Source organism: Epinephelus lanceolatus, chromosome 5, assembly GCF_041903045.1.
Source record: "Epinephelus lanceolatus isolate andai-2023 chromosome 5, ASM4190304v1, whole genome shotgun sequence".
NCBI lineage: Eukaryota > Metazoa > Chordata > Actinopteri > Perciformes > Serranidae > Epinephelus > Epinephelus lanceolatus.
This window is the reverse complement of record NC_135738.1, coordinates 30,414,735-30,434,687: the sequence shown is the minus strand read 5'-3', so window position 1 is coordinate 30,434,687 and position 19,953 is coordinate 30,414,735. Positions and strand designations below refer to the sequence as shown.

Below are 19,953 nucleotides of genomic sequence, written 5' to 3'. Positions count from 1 at the left end.
CCTCCGTGCCTCACAGCAGCCCACAGCCCAGCACTCTCACCTGGTTATCCCACTCTGCACCTGGATTCCGGATCTCCTTTGTTCTCTGCATCATTCTGGCTCAATAAAACTGTTAAACCCTTTTCCCTCGGTCTGTCTGCATTTTGGGTCCATAACCTCGCTGTCACCACACTTTCAGCTAAAAATCACTAACAAGTACTTCAGCCCATTCAACCTCTATGATTTTTTTTTTTTGTCCCTGCCCTCAAATACAAACCCACAGGAGTGTGTCCTAAATTAACATCCATACAAACAAAAGGAGATTAACACAAAAATGACATAAAGGACCATTAACAGTCGCAGTTAGGTTTAGGCAGCAAAGCTAATTGATTTGGTTGAGGAAAAGATCATGGTTTGGGTTAAAATAAGGACATTTGTTATGGCGTAAGTTAACGATGTTACACGCATGATGTAAATTACATTTTGAAAGTTAAGTAGATAACTCACATGTTGACTTGAAATAACTCAAAGCTGATGTTTGGTTTCACACGGCAAAAGAACAGCTGTCTTCTGCATCAAAATCCTATGTTTGTTTGACTTCCTCCCTACACGGACTATGTCACTCTTTATACTACTTTGTCTGAGTTCCTTCTTTGCTCCAGTCATAATTACTACGACCATTAAACACACCATTTAACAATGAACGGAAATATGAGTCATGCTTGTACAAACAACCTATGGAACTGTTTTTGGCGAGAGGACAGTCTCCAGATAGCCCAACCACATCGACCACATCTGTCTGCACTAATTTTGCAGCCTATGTAAATGCTTTATGTGCAGATTTTGATGACAGTTTTGACAGCAATGCATGTTGTTACCCCATTGAAGGGCCTCTCATTTAGTGTTGGCATGAAGACAATATTTTGTAGCACTACAACATATTAGGCACGGCCATTTTTTGTTCTTTTCAGCTCACATGATAAGGTGAAAAATGGACAAATGGGTCTTTTGGATGTGGTCTGTTTAATCCTGAGCAGCCAACACCAGACATACTCGCTCTGTGTAATCATGTAAACAGTTGTCAGTTTCTGACCACATGTAAGTGTTTTAAACAAGCAGATATGCAGTTATATGGCAGAACAAGCAGTAGCAACACTACAGGCGAGGTTTATCTGTGGTTCAAGCTGCTTGATTTTCGTCATGAGCTGCAGTAGCTTGGCCCTCCAGGCTGCTGGATGACAGGGGCCCATTAAGCAAAGGTAAATCTAATTAGAAGTCTCTTCAGCCACAGAGCTGTGTGCCACTGCTGGAGGGGGAATGGGCAATGTCACAAAGTCATTATGCTGCCTCTGTGACCCCGGCACAGGGAAAATGGCTGGATAAGACTTAAACATGTTGCTTAGACTACTCGTATACGAGCAGGTTTATGTCTCTAGAGTCTCCAGCAGGTCAGAAGTGTTGAGTTGTAAGAGATGCTTCACTGGTTGTGTGGCAGCTTTCTGGAAAGTCTGTTTAACAAATAAAGTGTGTACAGCATGTGTGTATGTGTATGGGGGTGGTGGGTGTTGTCAAAGCAAAGATATGAATAGTTTCTTTTTTGAATAGATCCTGACATCAAATCTGATTTTTTTTTCCTATCATTCCCTGTAACCCGTAAGCCAGAAATAAACTTATTTACGCTATTTGTGACCAGTTAGTTCTCTTACTACTTATAGTGATTGATGGAAATCATTGTTGAATGACTTATAACTCCTGATGTGAATTTTTTATCCTGCTGGGCAAATCCGACATGACACACACACAGTGGATATGTGGATGCATCCGGTCCCCAATCAGATATGACAGTTAGAAAAGCACGGGCTGCTGGAGAAACAAAGAGCGAGAGAGAGGAGCAACACATACAGCCTGTAGCAATTAATATATACAGCAGGGAAGCATCAGTCAGTTGCCTAAAAAGTTAAAGCCTCTGCTTTCCTTTAACTGGTGGAAAATTTAGATTCATCATCCCTTTTCCATTTGATGTCACAACTGTCTTTTTCCTAAACACCCATGTTTCTTTATCATCATAACCCGCTGTTCCTTTCCTAAATGGGAAGCATGGAGTGATTTATTTCTCTCAAGAGGAGAAGATGATCAGTTTAGTGCTCGATTTAGAAATCTTTAATCAACTTTCCCCGTTCAGTCAAAATGGGATCACGTTAAATTACATTTGCAAATTGTGCCAATGTTTGCACCTCTCTGTATACGTACACCCATGCCTGAGCGATTAAAAAACTGATTTAAAGTATGAATGACTCTATTTTGGGTCCCAGTGTTTACAGTCTGAAGCAGGATGGGGTCGCAGCAGCCCGCTGGTAATGTTGGTAATGTGTTGCCGTCGTGTTACAGCCACTGTTACCGGCCACCGTGGCAGTGGTGTGATGACGGCAGTCAGCACGGACCATTGAGCATCAGTCCCTCAATCACTCGCCCACCCCAGGAACACTTTATGCCACCGCTGTCAAATTACACATGTAGACAGAAGCATTGGAGGAGCACTCTGTGTGATTAGTCATTCCACTCGGCAGCTGTATTTTGACACATGCAAAAACAATCACAGTCATCGCCAGTCACAGATGCTCAGATGCTCTGTCAAAAAGAGAGAGAGGGAGAGAGAACATGGAATAAAACACCTAAAACAATCATGTCATACTGTGTTTGAGCACTTTAAGATTCAAGTCTTCATCACTGAATAAAATTGTTCTAGCCAGGACCACTCATACTTGTAATTATACAAAATGTCCTATTTTGTCATGCAAAATGATCACACTTTGGTTTGGAGTTCACATTTGAACACATTATGAACTTGGAGCCATAAATACTGCATATTTTTGGTTTTACAAACAGCAACAGCAACAGATGGGTGGTAAATTAAAAGAATAACCAACATAAATGGCCTCACTAAGGTGTGGGGACACTACAAACCTTCAAACAGCTTCAGTGCTGTTTTTAAACTCTACTGGAAGAATGAAAACCATTCTTCCAGAAGATATTCCCTTCTTTGTGGGTGTGTTGATGATGGCTTGAAGAATAAAGGTTACGATATTGTAACCCTTGTTCTATTAGCTGAGCCAAACAGGACGTGCCTATTAACACGAGGAGTCTACAGTATAAATAGGAGCCGCCCCAGCATCCAACCCCCTTTTCTGTGAAAGGCGGAGGTGTATCAGGGCCCCTAAGTAGAGGGGTTTCGCCTGTGCTTATAGAACTGGGGTTACAATGTTGTAACCTTTGTCCTATCTAACACAGGCCATTCCTTTACTAGACTCTATTGGTACAGTGGGTGGAGCCCGATGAATCAACACCCTGTTGCTACATAACAGCAACCCAGCCACACTACTGATCAGCAAGCCAATCAGGATGCAAATCACCATCTCTTAATAGAAAAGGAATGTGTGACACTGTCATATGCCTCATATATACTGTGGGCTCCACATGTATTCTAGTGGGAATGCCCTGATACCCTGATATTTATGCAAATATCAGTGGGCGAATGTGTACTCGTGACTGGAGGAGAGTACTACCCATAGAGTCCAGTAGAGAGCGAAGACTATGTGAGATAGTTGTCTAACATGTCTAAACTCTCTAAAGTCACTGATGTTCAATTGTATGTATTTTTCATTTAATTGAGCATAGTGTTTGTTCAGGCAGGACAAGATGTCAAGCTCAGCTCACATCCCAGCTACATCAGCTGATCTCAAACAGCCCAATCAACTGATGGAGCAGCTGATTGATGGAAGGGAGTCAGCTGATGGATCACATGATTCCTTTCTATGCAACCAATTGGCAAATCTCATTCAGGTGCCCTATTTAAACTGATTTTGCCTGCCTACTGTTGCTTCTATCTCTGCAAGCTGCTTTGCAACCTGCCTCCACCCCAGCTCCTCCTTTTCATGCTGTGTCATTTCTGTTTGTCATTGATACTTGCTCTGTTCTGTTCCTGAGGGGTCTCTGCTGCTGCTCTGTCTGCCTTAGGTTTTCCATGTAGACACATGGAAGGGCAGGGAGGTTGGTCTCTCTGCCTTAAGGCTTTCCTTGTTTGTGCATGGAAGGGCAGAGAGGTGTGCTCTCTCTGCCTTAAGGCTTTCCAAATAGGCGTGTGGAAGGGCAGACAGGTGCGCTCTCTCTCCGCCTTAGGCTTTCTGTGTAGGCCTAGGAAAAGCAGAGAGGCCCCCAGAACAGAGCCATATCGCTAAATATAATACTACAAATGGAAATAAAGTTTTCTTTGACTAAACCGGTCCTGATTGACCTAAAGTACAACATATAAAGGTACATCCTCATGCAAGGGCTACACAATACACATTCTTGCCAATGGCTTCACACTATTCCACTGGTCAACAGGTGCTGTAATGCAAGAAGAGATGCATGAAAGCATCAAGGAAGAAGACTGCTTGTATGTAAACATGAATATTAAGGTGTCATAATGTTAAAAAATGTCTTAAAATATGTTATATGAGAATGAAAATGAATTCAACATATGTGTCATTTTGTTTCCATTTGATTGAGCTTTCATCATAGATACATTATTTTCAAACAGTGCAAATAAACCAACAGCCATAATTCTGACTTGCAGAGCAAACAAGAAATCTATCAGTCTTACTCCAGATGCACATGTGTGTTGGCTGAGATACAAATCTAAGAGCACAGTTTGATTTGATCTTAATCACAAGAGACAATCAGTCACCCTTAATCAAACATCATATAGATGGGTCAAGCATCACCGCTGTATCCATTTCTATAGCATTAATCTTTTGCATATGTAACAGACATGCACACACACACAAGTTCATGAGGATATACTGATCACGCACCAAGCACTATAAGCTGATATGCTCATTTTGAGGCTGTTTACCCAACGTTATTGCGATTAATAGGACATTTATTTTCTGTTTCCTCTTCTCTTCATCAACTGGATGAGTCTAATGACCCCCACAAAGGTGACCAGCATTGTTCAGCAGAGGGAGAGAGAAAAGAAATGTGGAGGATGATGAATAATAGCCCAGCTGGTCGCGTTGGCTGCAATTAGCCCTTCTAAAGTCCCACAATTATGCAGGGAAAAGCTGGCACTCACAATGCCACAATGCTGCCGCTGAATCAATACATAATTGTTATAATTATCATCCTGGTGTCATTTGTGGATGCGTCCGACACTTGCAGAAAAGAAGATGGAATTGGATAAACACAGAGGGATGAATGGCGGAGAGATATCGCCTCTTCAAGTGCAACATTTTTAACAAAAGGTTGCCTCGATACCTCGTATGAGCAATGATGGGGGTCGATTCGGTGGTGACTATGAGTCAGCCTGACTGCATATGGCCAGGGCAGATTTCACAAGCCCTCTGAAGCCAAGCTACTGTACACTACACCACAAGAGTGGAGTGGGAGAGGGTGCATGTCACAATGGGCTAAACCCTAAAATCAGACTGCTGATGAAGGTAATTCACATCCAGAAAGGATTTTCTGTATGGCCCCTAAAAAAATTGACTTTATCTTTAATTCACAATGATATAAAGTTTAAATGTGAAATTAGGGCAAAAGAATTTAACTTTTTCTTTTCCCGTTTACCTCTATTTAGTGTGACATGACAGGCCACTGAGCTAACTCATTGCTGGAGAAGGAGCCAACATCCTGTAAATATGTCACTGATACAGTGGCATGCAAAATTCTGGGCACCCTGGGTCATCTTGAGGAAAGGCCAGATGATGCAAATTTCAGAGCTTTACAAAGCTTTATATTTTCACTCCTGAAAACTTGTCCAGTCAATCAGCAGCCATGGGCTCTTCTGAACAGCTGCTTGGCACTCTGAAAACTAAAATAACTGATGCCCACAAAGCAGGAGAAGACTAAAAGAAGATAGCAAAGCCTTTTCAGGTTGCTGTTTTTTCCTCAGTTTGTAATGTAATTAAGAAATGGCAGTTAACAGGAACTGTGGAGGTCAACTTGAGGTCTGGAAGACCAAGAAAACTTTCCAAGAGAGCTGCTCGTAGGATTGTTATAAAGGCAAATGAAAACCCCCATGTGACTTCAAAAGACCTGCAGGAAGATTTAGCATACTCTGGAGTGAATATGACCTTCATGGAAGAGTCATCAGAAGAAAATCTGTCCTGTGTCCTCACCACAAAATTCAGCATCAGAAGTTTGCAAAGGAACATCTAAACAAGCCTGATGCTTTTTGGAAGTCATATTGAGTCATAAAGATAAAATAGAACTTACTGGACGCAATGAGCAAAGTTAAGTTTGGAGAAAAAAGGGTGCAGAACTTCATAAAGAGACACCTGTCCAACTGTTAAACACGAAGGGTGGATCAATCATGCTTTGGGCTTGTGTTACAGCCAGTGGCACAGGGAACATTTCACAGGTAGAGGGAAGAATGGATTCAACTAAATTCCAGCAAATTCTGGAGACAAACATCACAGCATCTGTAAAAAAGCTGAAGATGAAGAGAGGATGGCTTCTACAACAGGACAATTATCCTTAACACACCTCTAAATCCACAATGGACTACCTCAAGAGGAGCAAGCTAAAGGTTTTGTCATGGTCCTCACAGTCCCCTGACCTAAACATCATTAAAAATCTGTGGATAGACCTCAAAGAGCAGTGGATGTAAGATGGCCCAAGAATCTCACAGAGCCAGAAACCTTTTGCAGGAAGAAAAGGTGAAAACTCCCAAAACATGAACCGAAAGACTCTTAGCTGGATACGAAAAACATTTAGAAGCTGTGATACTTGCCAAGGAGGGCACTACTAAGTACTGACCATGCAGGGTGCCCAAACTTCATGCCCTTTTCCTTTTCTGTTACTTTGAAAGTGTAAAAGATTGAAATTAAAAGCTAATCTTGCCTAAAATACTGAAGAAATGTGTCATTTTTAACTTCATGCCTTTTGGAAATCAGTTCATATTCTACTTACTTAACTACTCACAATAAACACAATTTTGACCAGGGGTACCCAAACTTTTACATTTGAAAATAGGACCAATTTTATTACCAAAGACATACCAAATACCAAGCATGACAATCTGCATCACTGACCAGTAGGAGGGCTGTAAATAGGCCTGTAAACATGGTGAAGTGAAAGAGGAATGATGTTGTTGGTGCTGCTAGGTGGAACTATGAAACAAAAGAAAAGTCAAAGGCATTTCTTCTTTCACCATCAAGTCTTTTCCAAATACAAGTGCAGACAGTATCATAGGGTACACTCCCCATCATTCGGTTACATCCTTGCTCCTGGAAGTCAGTCCCTAGCGCCTCCTTTCCCATGACATCATGCAGGTTGTGAAAGATGCTGTGATTGGTCAGGAGCCAATGTGTAGTCTGTCATCTCTCTCTGCAACGTCACAACAACAATATATGATGCTATTATCGCCTAATCTGACACAGTGACCATCCTAACAGTCAAAAAACATCAACCCAATCACCAGAAACCAAGAGGCCCGTTTCCACTGAAGAAGTTCCTGGTACTATTTGGGGGCAGGAACTACTACAGGAACGTCCTCTCGCTCGGCCCTCTCAACCGCCGTGTCTCCACTGAGAGAGCGGAGTAGGAGGAAGGTTCCTGTAAAGTTACGGGCTCTGGATGTGATGTAATCGTTGCACAACCATTTACCGGGGCGACGTAGGGACGCTGTTAGCTGTTAGCCCTTAGCGGTGTCAGTAATAATTCACTAAATGGCCCGTGAAAAAAATATTTTTTTCCAGCAGATGTCTTAGTTACAACATGACTGAGCTAACTGGAGTAGTTTCATGTCGTATCCGACAACGGGAGGCTTTTAACAGATCACGTCCTGATGTTAGCTTTGATGCTGCTGTTAGCTGTCCCTGTCAGCGGCAGCCACTGATGCTTTCTAGACATCGTGATTTCCCAAAACTGAATACATACAACACATATCAACACAAAACTGCTTTGCTAGCTCAATCATGTTGTAACTAAGATATCCGCTGGAAAAAATATTTTTTTCACGGGACATTTAGTGAGTTTTTTTACATGGCGGCGGAAGCTATATGAACGAGCTAACCCTCGTCTGCTGAGTTTTAAAAATGCTGGCTATTTTGTTGCTTTCTGTTGTCGTCACATCCCTCCTTGAGTATATCCAATCAGCACCAAGTAAATCCCCAAGCCCCAGCCGGGAGTCTTTCGGGGCGTTCTGAGTACCTACTCCGAGGCAGGGACTTGTTTAGCCCCCGTAAAAGTTCCGGAACTCTGTCCTTCGGGGGTGGTTCCTGCGGTGGAGACACGCACCAACGGCCCCGGCCCCATAAAATTACCCCGAAGTTCCTGCGGTGGAAACGGGCCTATTGTTGCCACCATATGTTTCTGCTAACCACTGACTCTTAGATTTATGTTATTGTGCAGTGGATATGTTAAAACTTTATGCTTCATTAACGCTGTGGTGATTGTGTTTTGGTTTAAAATCTCAGTTTTGGGGTCACAATCTCGGCAGGAAACACAGCACTGTCTTGGTAAAAAACAAATGTGGCACTAGCCCCGTTGCCAGGTTGCAACAATATATCCATGTTTGGAGCCTAAAAAGCCACTGGAAACACAGCAATGACTGGCTAAAAAAAACAACCAGTTTTGTTTTTTGTTGGTTTCAAACGGTGATCTGCAGCTTGACAGGTGTCTCATAAACTTTAGAAAGCTTTCCTTTTAATAATCATTCGGCATGTTTTATTAACTTGCACAGCACCAGACTACACCTCTGCCTTTTATCATAAGGGTTTGAAATTCTACGTATTGTATATCTCAGCCTTTTTTCGCATAAAAAGTGTCAGGGAAGATCTGGGAAGCTTTCTCTCCGGGTGATTTCCACTAACCAGTAACAGGCTATATGGTTTTGATAAACTGAGCTGACACAGGAAAGCAGACATTTGGAGGGAGGAGGAAGAGTCAGTTTATCTTGATCGTGATTCAGCCTGTAGCTCTGCTGTCCTTCCTCAGACACACAAAATCTGGTTGAAGTTGAATAAACCTGTGCTGCAGCACAATCAGTAAGTCTCTTGTGGTTTGGAATACAATTGTTTTTTATGTGTATTCTTTTTTTTCTTGGACTCACTTAGTACAGATACTCAATTTTGTAACAAATTTATGTCATTTTGTATAGTCTGTGTTTCTGGCTGTTTTGACATCTCAGTTATTTGTGTCTTATTAAGCAACAAGTCATCTGAGTCTCATTTTCTTATCCTTTACATCAACCAGAGGAGTTGTTTGTAAGATTTCTGAGTGCTTTGAAATAATATAATATATAATAATTGCTTGAGAGACATGGACTGAGGCAACTATAAAACTGATAATTGTTTCTGTCTCTGAATAAATGTCAGGTTTCTGCCTGTTGTTCAGTCTTTTATGTCACACCACTTTCATAAAAGGTCAAGATAAAGAGAAAAAACACACAACATAGCTTTATTTCTAAAGATACACCAATTTACTCTGTTTCCATGCAGAAAACAGGCTTAAACAAGGTGGAAAGGTGGTTTCTATCTCATTGTCTGTTTGCTTTATCTTCCTCTCTTCATACTCACTCTGTCGGCCCCTAATAAAGGACGGAACCGCCGTTGTCTGTGCCCGGGGCTACATCAGTGCTCTTTAGCATTTCCAGCCTGTGTGTTCAGGCTGGGGGAAGAGTCACACTGGGGCCCATTTGCCTTCTCTGCACCCATGCAAGGTTGCTGCTGTGGCAGCATGTGGCCAGAGATCCACAGATAATCCTTTTATCTCTGCTCGCTCGTGGGCACCGTACATCACTTCACAATCGTGTTAACCACCATAGTCCTCAGCCAAAAGCGCTACAAATTCACTTGATGTGGTTGTTGCTGAGGTAGAGAAACAGACAGAGTGGCCTAAACAGGAAAACAACGTGTTGTTCTCTCTTTCCTTGTTGTATGTGTGTGTGTGTGTGTTCCCACAGTCAAATCTAATTTGTGCAGAGCTGTGCAGATTGGATTGAGCTGATAAAGTGACTTAATTTTCCACAGTTGACTTTTCTCTGGTCTAACCTTTATGTAAAACCCTGAGGTAAAAGCTTTGATTATTCTTTAAAGATGATGAGTGTATTCAGTTGGTGCTTTAAACCACACAACTTCACCTTATTGGTGCACATGTTAATCAAATAGGCCTAAATTTGGATTAAGACAGAAACTTTTAAAAATATAATTCCATATATTTATTGTGCTGGAAAGACACTAAACAATATCAAGAACTTGTGCATGTTTATATAAATCATGACTAGTATTGAAATGTTCCTAAATGTATTAATTCAAAATGTTGCAAATTGCATTTTTGAAGATCACTGAAAATGTGTGAAACATGAGAAGAATCTTCCCTGTTTCAACTTAAATTCTATGTGTGTGTGTGTGTGTGTGTGTGTGTGTACGCGTGGGCAGGCTTCACAAATGGTCATATTTACTGTATATAGGCTCCAAGTTGGGATGTGCCCTCTGCGCATTGATTGATTACAGCGGGATTAGCGTGTTTGACGTCAGAAACTGCAAACAAATTACCCCATAAAAAGACGGAACCTGTGTGGGAGGAAAAAAAGGAAAAGCTCCCGGCGCACAACACAGCTTGAGAGGTCTCTGTCACTTCAGTCACACTTCAACACGCATACAAAGACAACACAGAAGACTTATACGCCTGAAGATGCCCCTTTCAAGCAGCTCCACGTCCTCCACAAAGAGCATCCGCAGAGCAGCATCCGAGTTGGAGAGGTCCGACTCCATCACGGTAAGGCATACAGACACGTTCAAACCAGCCATTAAAAAAAAAAAGATTTCGTTATAATCAGCAATTTGTAACTGTGTTACTAGTGATATGTCGGAATTCTAACCAAAAGGTCATAAAAATCTGTTGGATTGCGCGCAGAGCGGTGGCGAGGTAGCCATTACGCAGCGGCGGTGCCTGATGCGCACTATATTTACATAGCGAAAAACATATGGCAATTAACAGCTAACAACAGCTAAAATGTGTGCTGTGACAGCTACACAGATTTAGCTGTGTCACAGGTTTACCTTGACTGCATTGCTGTTCTAATGCGCATTTGGAGATGTAAGACGCTCCCATCAAATACCCAAAGAGATATCCAACAGGTGAGAAAGCAACAGTTTCCCCGCTGTGATGATGTGTCTGCTCTGATAGTTAAATCAGAAACATGTGCAGCACACACTTTGGTTTCTCTTTTGAAACAGTCTCCAAGATTCCTCGGCAGGCGGCAAAGCTTGATCGAGGACGCGCGCAAGGAGAGGGAAGCCGCCGCTGCAGCGGCAGAGGCTGCAGAGGCCAGTGAGCAGATAGTGTTTGAGGAGGACAATGGGAAAGCGCTGCTCAACCTCTTCTTCACTTTAAGAAGCTCCAAGTCGCCTGCACTGTCGCGGACACTCAAAGTGTTTGAGGTATGTTACAAAAAAAGTGTATTTGAGATGCAAAAATTGGAGAGAAAATGTCCAGTTGAAAAATGAAAAGTTGTAAAGAATGAGATCATTTATAAAAACCTGTTTTTGTATTTTCTGTCCACTTATAAAGAATGCAGTCATAAACGTATATTTATATATTAATATGCTCATGACTTTCTCGCTCTCTGAAAGCCACCAATTCTGTAGTAATAAATGATAATAAGTTAAGTGGATTATGGCACAAATTGCCTGCAGCCTTTTTTCCATTAGATAATTAGTCTCTTAGTCTCTTCTTTTTCAAAGGATTCCTTACTAGAATGCGTTACCTAAACAGGTTTCGGAGGATAAACATGCTTTAAGGCATATTATATCCTATATGCTGTGTCATTTACTGAGAGATATACTATAGGCAAGTGCATCGTATTTACTGAACACTGATATCTGATCATCTGTTGGACATAATGATCTCTAAGGCTCAGTCAGATTTAGCTTGGATGGCAGTATGGTCTTTTTAAAATTAAAAAAAACCTCTACTGGGGGGTGGTGACGAGGAAGCATAGCCAAACTGATGTCATTTTCAACTCCTCTCCATTTCATAGCTATTTAAGTACTACTGTTAATGTAGAGTTAAAACAATCTTTCAATGTTTAGCCTGATATTATACAAGATTATGCACATTTGTCCTTGTCATTCAGCTAAAACCCATGTTAGAAAGACCTCCAGACACATTTCATTTTAGAGACTGTTCCACATTTTATATGGGTGTGCTTGTCTCAGATACTATGGCCAAAACTGCATCCCACCTTTGTCATACTTTGAATGTAATCCAGCACAGCTGCGGGAGTCACATTTCACTGTGTTGACTGTATTTCAGACATTTGAAGCTAAGATTCATCATTTGGAGACCCGACCATGCCGGAAGCTCAAGGACAACCTGGAAGGCCTGGAGTACTTTGTTCGCTGTGAGGTGCATCTCTCAGACGTCGGTACTCTTATCAGCTCCCTCAAGAGGAACGCAGAGGATGTTAAAACCACCAAAGAAGTCAAATGTAACACCCCCTTTTTTCTGCTTTTATAAGACAAAATTTGAGAGGTAGTAAAAAAAACAGTAGTGAACTTAATGTGGCCATCTGTTTTCTCTCTTCTAGTTCATTGGTTCCCAAAGAAAATAGCAGATTTAGACAGATGTCATCATCTGGTCACAAAATTTGATCCAGACTTGGACCAGGACCATCCTGTGAGTAACCACTTTTCCAGTATGATGAGAATTCTTATTGTTAGGCCGGTTATGTTGTTGGACCAATATGTCAGTACACAGAAAATGTGATCAGAGTTTGATATATTTGATTTGAACAGGGCTACACAGACCCTGTTTACAGACAGAGGAGGAAGATGATTGGAGACATCGCCTTCAGATACAGACAGTGAGATACAGTTCTTGTCCTAAATGCTTCACAGACATCCATAACAAAAAGAGACAAAAAAATGATACTTGATTATTCCTGATGCATCTCTGTTTGTCCTCAGTGGGCAGTCGATTCCCAGAGTGGAGTACACCGAGGAGGAGATTGGCACGTGGTAAGGGCACGCTCGTTTAAAATGCACTTAATGTGAAAATCTACACCACCAAGCATGAAATCAAAGTTTACACTGAATACAAATCATCGCTTGTTTTTCAAACGAGCAGTTTGACCTTCCTGCTGTTTGAATATCAAAGCATCGTTGTGTCCGTTCACCACCCACTGAGGCAGCTTCATCTCCTTTCTGAGACAGTCGGACACGATTTGTCTCTGATGGGTATTTTGCGTGAATTAGTTACAGATGGAGGCAGTTCTAGATGTGCCGGCTTGAGCTCGTCTGAGCATAAAATTTATCAGAGAAGGGGAAACAAATGATTTGACAGGAATAGTTTACAAGTTGATGGGTTTTCACTTGTATCATTAATTTTGCTTGGACAGTTTTGGCCAAAAGAAAAGTAATCTCCAAAGATTTATGACTCAGTGCTTTACAAAAGAGTCAAAAGACATTTATAGAAAATATAGATAAGCTGCATTTAAACAAAACAAGAGAATAAAAATCACAGTGCAGAACAAGGTATAAATGAACAGTCCCAAGTTTATGTTTAAGATGACCTTTGACAGGGTCTTTATACTGTTTTATGCTTTTGTTTGAAAATCTCAATTATTATGTAATTGCTACTGTATTGTAATTATTGTAATCTGTAATTAGGAGAGAAGTCTACTCAACTCTGAGGGACTTGTACAGCACCCATGCCTGCAGTGAATACCTCGAGGCCTTCCATCTGCTGGAAAGGCATTGTGGGTACAGTCCAGACAACATTCCCCAGCTGGAAGACGTGTCACACTTCCTCAAAGGTAATGACGGGATAAGAGACAATGAACAAATGTTTGGTGAACACACTCTCCATCAACCGAGGGTTTGATTCTCTCCTTGTGTCTCTTTATCTCCCACCTCTTGAACCCACACGCACGCACACACACACATACGCACACAGAGCGTACAGGGTTCCTGCTGCGTCCAGTGGCAGGTCTGCTCTCAGCCAGAGATTTCCTGGCCAGTTTGGCATTCCGGGTGTTCCAGTGCACCCAGTACATCCGACACGCCTCCTCCCCTATGCACTCCCCAGAGCCGTGAGTACGACTGTGACTCCTCTCGCTTTGCTCACAATGTTAAATCCCTTCACATATTTCGGACTACTGCCATCAAAATGTATGTGATATCAATGTCTCAGCAATAATGGTGACTAAATCTCCATAAGCCTCCCATCCTTCAGTCACTGGTGTTTGTTCCTTCACTCTGACTCTTACGTGTAATTCAGCTTAATGAAACTATACTGCAATGTCATTTTGATAGAAAAAAAAGGAAAGAAAGCAAACAAATAAAAAATGATTATTGAGGTTAAAAGATGATACCTAAAATAACTAAAAAAGCACTCGGAGAGCACAGACCTCCACCAAGCAGCTGGGATTTCCCGCCATTTTGTTATTTTATCCACTTCGCTTCAACCGATCACCACCAAAATTTTATCACCTGTTCCTTGTGCCATTATCAACCTTGATGAAAATTTCAGCAAAATCCGTTCAGAACTTTTTGAGTTATTTTGCAGACAAACAAACAAATAAACAGAAAAAAAAAGACCAACGCCAGCGAAAACATAACCTCCTTGGCGGAGGTAACAACATTTTCCAGCATAAGTGTTTTAGTCAGGTGACAACTTATTTTAAGACGGTGGTCAAAATCAGAAACATTTTGACATTTTCCAGGAGAATAGAATTATAAAAAAAAACCCACTAAATACCAACACAACTTTTACATAAATATTTAGTTGGTTCAACTAAATTAAGTTTTTTGACATCAAAGCAAATCATGTTGGTTGTACCACATTAATTGCGTTTATCAAATAATAAAAGACTCATGGGATTTTCACAATAATGCCAGAGTTGAGACTATCCAAAAAAAATATATTTTTTAAGGTTGAACCAGTGGATTATTTTTTACAGTGTGCAATGAATCCACTGGGGGGGGGAAGCAAAAATCCAAAACACAGAATAAATTGAGTTAGTAATAAGACATGTACATCAAGTTAACACTACAAAATAAAAAATGAAAGAGAAAAACCCTCTGTTTCAATGTGTAAAAGTGAGAAAAATAAATATGAATTAAACTAGAAAAAAATGTTTTCAATTTATATAAGGTCACTTATTGAGGAATAAAAGCAAATGCTGGATGTATGGGACAAATTAAAGTTTGTTTTTCAGTCTGTAACAAACGTCTTGTCTTCACTTCCCTTGTGTCACACTGGGCACAGAATTGTTTTTCACTCTGAAACCACTGTTTTGTAATGCGACCAGAATGAATTGCCAGTTTGGGAACTCAAAGTCTGTATTTAGTTAAATTTATCTGTGTAGGGTTTTTCAAATTTGGATCAAACATGGTTCCCAGTCGAATCTGTCTTACCCTCTCTCTCCTCAGTGACTGTGTCCATGAGCTGCTGGGCCACGTCCCCATGCTGGCTGATCGCACCTTTGCCCAATTTTCACAGGTAAGAGGGAGGAGGGGTTATAGCCTATGCATGTCCCATGCTGTGTTATTGTGTCTTGGTAACTGTTTATTGATTATTTGCTGCAGAACCTGGGTCTGGCATCACTCGGGGCTTCGGAGGAAGATATTGAGAAACTATCCTCAGTAAGACTCTACTCCTACACCAACAGTATTTAGGGACTGTACTAAAATGATTGAGGTGGAGAGAGGGCCTGAACCTTATGTTTGACTTTTCAAAAATCAAGACCTTTCCCTTGATACAGAAATAAATTAGAACAATACATAACTAATGACTCAACTCAGCCCAGATTTCAAGCATAATATGATAAATATGGAAGTGGAAACAGAACAGCGATAGTCAAAATTATGAAGAACATAACCAGTGGGACTTTCTGTTCTCTGACGGTTCCTGCTGCTTCCTGCCAACTACTAGTGGATTAGAGAAATTGTAAAATAAATTGCTGATATAGAGACACAACTGTCCTCTCCATTTGGCAAAACACAGTTTTATAGTCCATGGCAATGGTTTTCAAACTTTTTGAAAAGCCTTTATAAGGTGTGTTATCATTCTTACCATGACATAAATGTTTATTTTTATTTACTAATATCAAATAACAATTACTAATCATGAAATATCAATTTTCAAAATAATTCAAAAATTCATTTTAAACTTTTTTAAAATTCAACAAGAAAGCACCAATAATACATCACTTTAATTGGGAAATAGTGTAAGTTATTGAAGATAATGTGATGTGTCACACACTTATAATTCCCACTTGCAAACAGCGACAAATAGGTTCCCCGTGAAGGTTTTTTAAAATTAAGTTAAATTAAATATTTTTTAGGTAGAGTTTGCTTCTTTATCATGAAATGGGTGTGTACAACATACTGATACAGTCAATTAAGAATTCATTCATAAATGTTTGTATAGGCATGTGTGGTTATCACAAAATCCCACAGCACACCTGGGTTTGCATCCACGGCACATCATTTGAGAACCACTGGCCCACGGCACACACAGAAGGCATTTTTTGGACTTAATATTTTGATTGAACCGTGCAGTTTTTAGTTTTTCCGAAAATGTCATGAGAAATCTCATAAAATATAAACTGGGGCAAGTTAAAAACTAAATACACTCCCTCCCTGCTCTCCCTGCACAATCTCTCCCGCTTTTCTGACACGCCCTCCCTCCCTGATCATTTCTGTACAGTCCATTACTTAAAATGTGTCATCAAGGGGTGAGAACCAGAAGAGCGTAAGTGACATTTTGGGTGAAAATGAGTTATATATATCAAATGGAAGTTCTTGATGAACTCTTTCTGTTGCCAACATGGTGGATTTATGATCAATTCAGAGAGAGGTGCAAGGGCACTTAGTCACTGAAAAATATATATTTTTTAATAAATGTCAAAATTGATCATTGAGTATATTGTCATCCATGTGTTTTAGTCTTTTAGTTTTAGTATTAAAGATTTAATTCAGTAAACAAAGGCGGGGCAAAGTACGGTCATTTTTGGTTTGGGCTGTCCTGTAAAGTTGGTCAGATGCAATTAACGGCCCTCTGGTTCTCACACCCTCATACAAATCATGATTTAATTGTCCAGCCCAGTGTCCTTATTTTTCACAGTCACTCTCTTGATGTTTTCCCCATCAGCTGTACTGGTTCACCGTCGAGTATGGCTTATGTAAACAGAATGGTGAGGTGAAGGCTTACGGTGCCGGACTGCTCTCCTCATACGGAGAGCTTGTGGTGCGTCCCAGCATGTTCCCTCTGCTCTCTGCTTGAAGTTAAATAAAAAAATGCACCATCACAGCCAACTGAGCTGTCACCTAACCCTCCACCTTTTTCTTTCAACTTAAATCCAGCACTCACTGTCTGATGAACCAGAGACCAGGGAGTTTGACCCCGAGTCCGCAGCCGTGCAGCCCTATCAGGACCAGACGTACCAACCTGTCTACTTTGTTTCTGAGAGTTTTTCAGATGCCAAGGAGAAATTCAGGTGATTTTTTGTTTGGACCCACATGCAAATACACAAGAACAAACAGAGACAGAGAGAAGAAAGAAAAAACAAAAAGAGAAAGAGAGAGGGGTTATGTAAGGACAAGGTCAGAGAACAGCCAGCCAACCCCTGAGGCCACAAACTTTTGTAGGTCAGCCATAGCAGCCAGAAGACAGCTGTTACTAATGTGGCTTTTCTTACCAAGGCAAAACGCTGCAGTTTTATTTGGCAAACAGATCAAATGTTGCCCTGCAAAACAAGTAGCTTTAGTGAATGTTTTGACAGCATTTGGTCTTTGGTAGAATACAGCACATGACATCCCTGCCACACTGGATGAGGTAAATATCAGCATGGGAATGTTTGTGAAAGCATAGTAAATATGAAACAGAGTTCATTATAAACATCTTTAGAGTGTTTCTGATTTGCTGCTGATACATGCGGAATGTCCCTGCCTCTATTAGGTGTATAAATGCATAAAGAACAGAACAAACCACATTTGGGGGGCTTTTTCTGGTCATTTAAAGGGACGTTTCAACCAATATAGTGAAATGTTTGGGTCTACCTCACCTTTGACTTCTTAAATCTTACTTTTTTGTTTTATATCTTTAACAAGGGAGTACGTTGGCGGCATCAAGCGTCCCTTCTCTGTGAGGTTTGACCCGTACACCAGCAGTATTGAGGTGCTGGACAACCCGCTGAAGATCCAAGGAGGCCTGGAGGGTGTGAAGGACGAGCTCAAGGTGCTGACAGATGCCCTCAGTGTCTTGTCATGATGACGCACCAGCCTGCATTCACCCCTATCTGCTCCCTCTCCGCTACGCTCTGAGACGTCCCACGTATGATCCAGACAAATGTGTTCCTATTTCTGTGCTGTACCTCCACTATGATGCCGTTTCATGATGAGTTGTCGCTTGCTGTCGCTGGCTGGTTGGCCAGTTAGGTTGCAACCTTTAAAACCTCAATACGCAGCACAGGCAAAGTTTCCAAAGATGCTTTAACACCTTGCTGGGTATGGATCCATTTAAGAAACGATGGGGTTTTCACAGACTGCACCATTCATGCTTTTTAAGCATAAAAATGTGTTGTTTGAGATGATATATGTCAAAATCTGAACCAAAATCAAGAGGGAACTGTGATAATGAATGTATAAAAAAAGAACTAAATGGATATGGTATAATTATTTTAAAATCAAATAAACATAAAAGTAAAAAAGATGAAAGTGTATATTTAAATCACATTTATTTTATTTAAATAAAACAAATATCTTTGCTGTGTTAAAAGCTTTATTTTCCAAATATGTGAATTCTGTATTTGAGTATCAGCTCTGATGATTTATCTAGTTTTATGCTGTTTTTGTCCCGCAGTGTGTAAGCGTAATAAAAGAAACATTAAAACACACTTTCCATGTAATGTATTGTTGAATACTATTAGAAAAAAAGAATCTATCAAACAATAAAGAATTGCAAACTAACATTTTGCTGTCATGTTTACACATTTCATACATGTTTAAGTCCTGCAACTCCTGAGAAATATATAAATCATGTACATATATTTCATGATAATCTGTTCATCTCATGTCTGACCACACAAAAACATTACACACCCCATTTCATGCTACATAATAGCTAACATTTGTCTACCACAAGAGGGGGCAGTCCAGCAGGGTGTACCTGCCTGATCTTAAAATCACAGCACATTCTTATTGAGCCTGTTGGAGGAATAAATCTCCTTAATGCTCTCCTCCTGCCTGAAACCACAATGGGCTATTTTGAAACTTTATTTTATGTTAAAAACAAGCTAATAAACATTTCAATGAAAAGAAACTCTGGAGAAGTGTATGGGAAAGCAACAGAAATATAGATAATTAAATCAAGTGTGGTAGCCTGTTTGTTAGCATTTAAATTAATGTTGCATGACCAACACTTAAATTAATAATACAGATACATAAACTAATGGTGCAAGCTCACCTGCACCAAAGGGGATCTAATTTATTTGTGTTATTTGGGGACAACAGATAAAAGTATTGTTTAAGATTATTGACATAATGAAAGTTTTAATGTTGAATTTATTTTGAAAGGACAAAGTGTGGGGAGTTTGACCGGGCAGAGCTCTGTCCAGCAACGCACACTGATGCCCCCCAACCTGCTGCAAGCTGGGAGACAAACAAGCGGAGGTTCACTATCCGGACCACTAGGTGTCAGTCTGAGTCTGGAGACATGTCTGGGTCCTTACCTCCTGCAGAAGCCACACTTATATAAGGGAACCCTCATTCAGTTTTATAAAGATTAAGAAACATCTTATTTTTATGTATAATCACATGCACTTGTGTCTGTTGTGAAGATGCATGTGCAACACCTGGATGAGGTTTTTTTTTCTTGACTTACCTGTCTGTTTTTCTGACTTTAAACACTGTGAGTGGTGCATTGATTAGTTATAATAGAGAATATTATTATTATTTTTTTGTTTATAAGCAACCAAATGTGTCT

At 40.5% G+C, this 19,953-nt stretch overlaps 1 protein-coding gene across 1 annotated transcript; it reads left to right on the top strand.

Moving 5' to 3' along the window:
* Positions 1-10,557: 10,557 nt before the first annotated feature.
* th (tyrosine hydroxylase) lies at positions 10,558-18,938 on the top strand. Its single transcript, XM_033634245.2, has 13 exons — positions 10,558-10,740; positions 11,202-11,405; positions 12,280-12,454; positions 12,554-12,642; positions 12,762-12,829; positions 12,933-12,983; positions 13,635-13,780; positions 13,921-14,056; positions 15,399-15,468; positions 15,555-15,611; positions 17,122-17,217; positions 17,334-17,467; positions 18,081-18,938. The coding sequence occupies exons 1-13, from the start codon at positions 10,657-10,659 to the stop codon at positions 18,238-18,240; spliced, it is 1,470 nt and encodes a 489-aa protein (XP_033490136.1). The 5' UTR covers positions 10,558-10,656; the 3' UTR covers positions 18,241-18,938.
* The last annotated feature ends 1,015 nt before the right edge of the window (positions 18,939-19,953 follow it).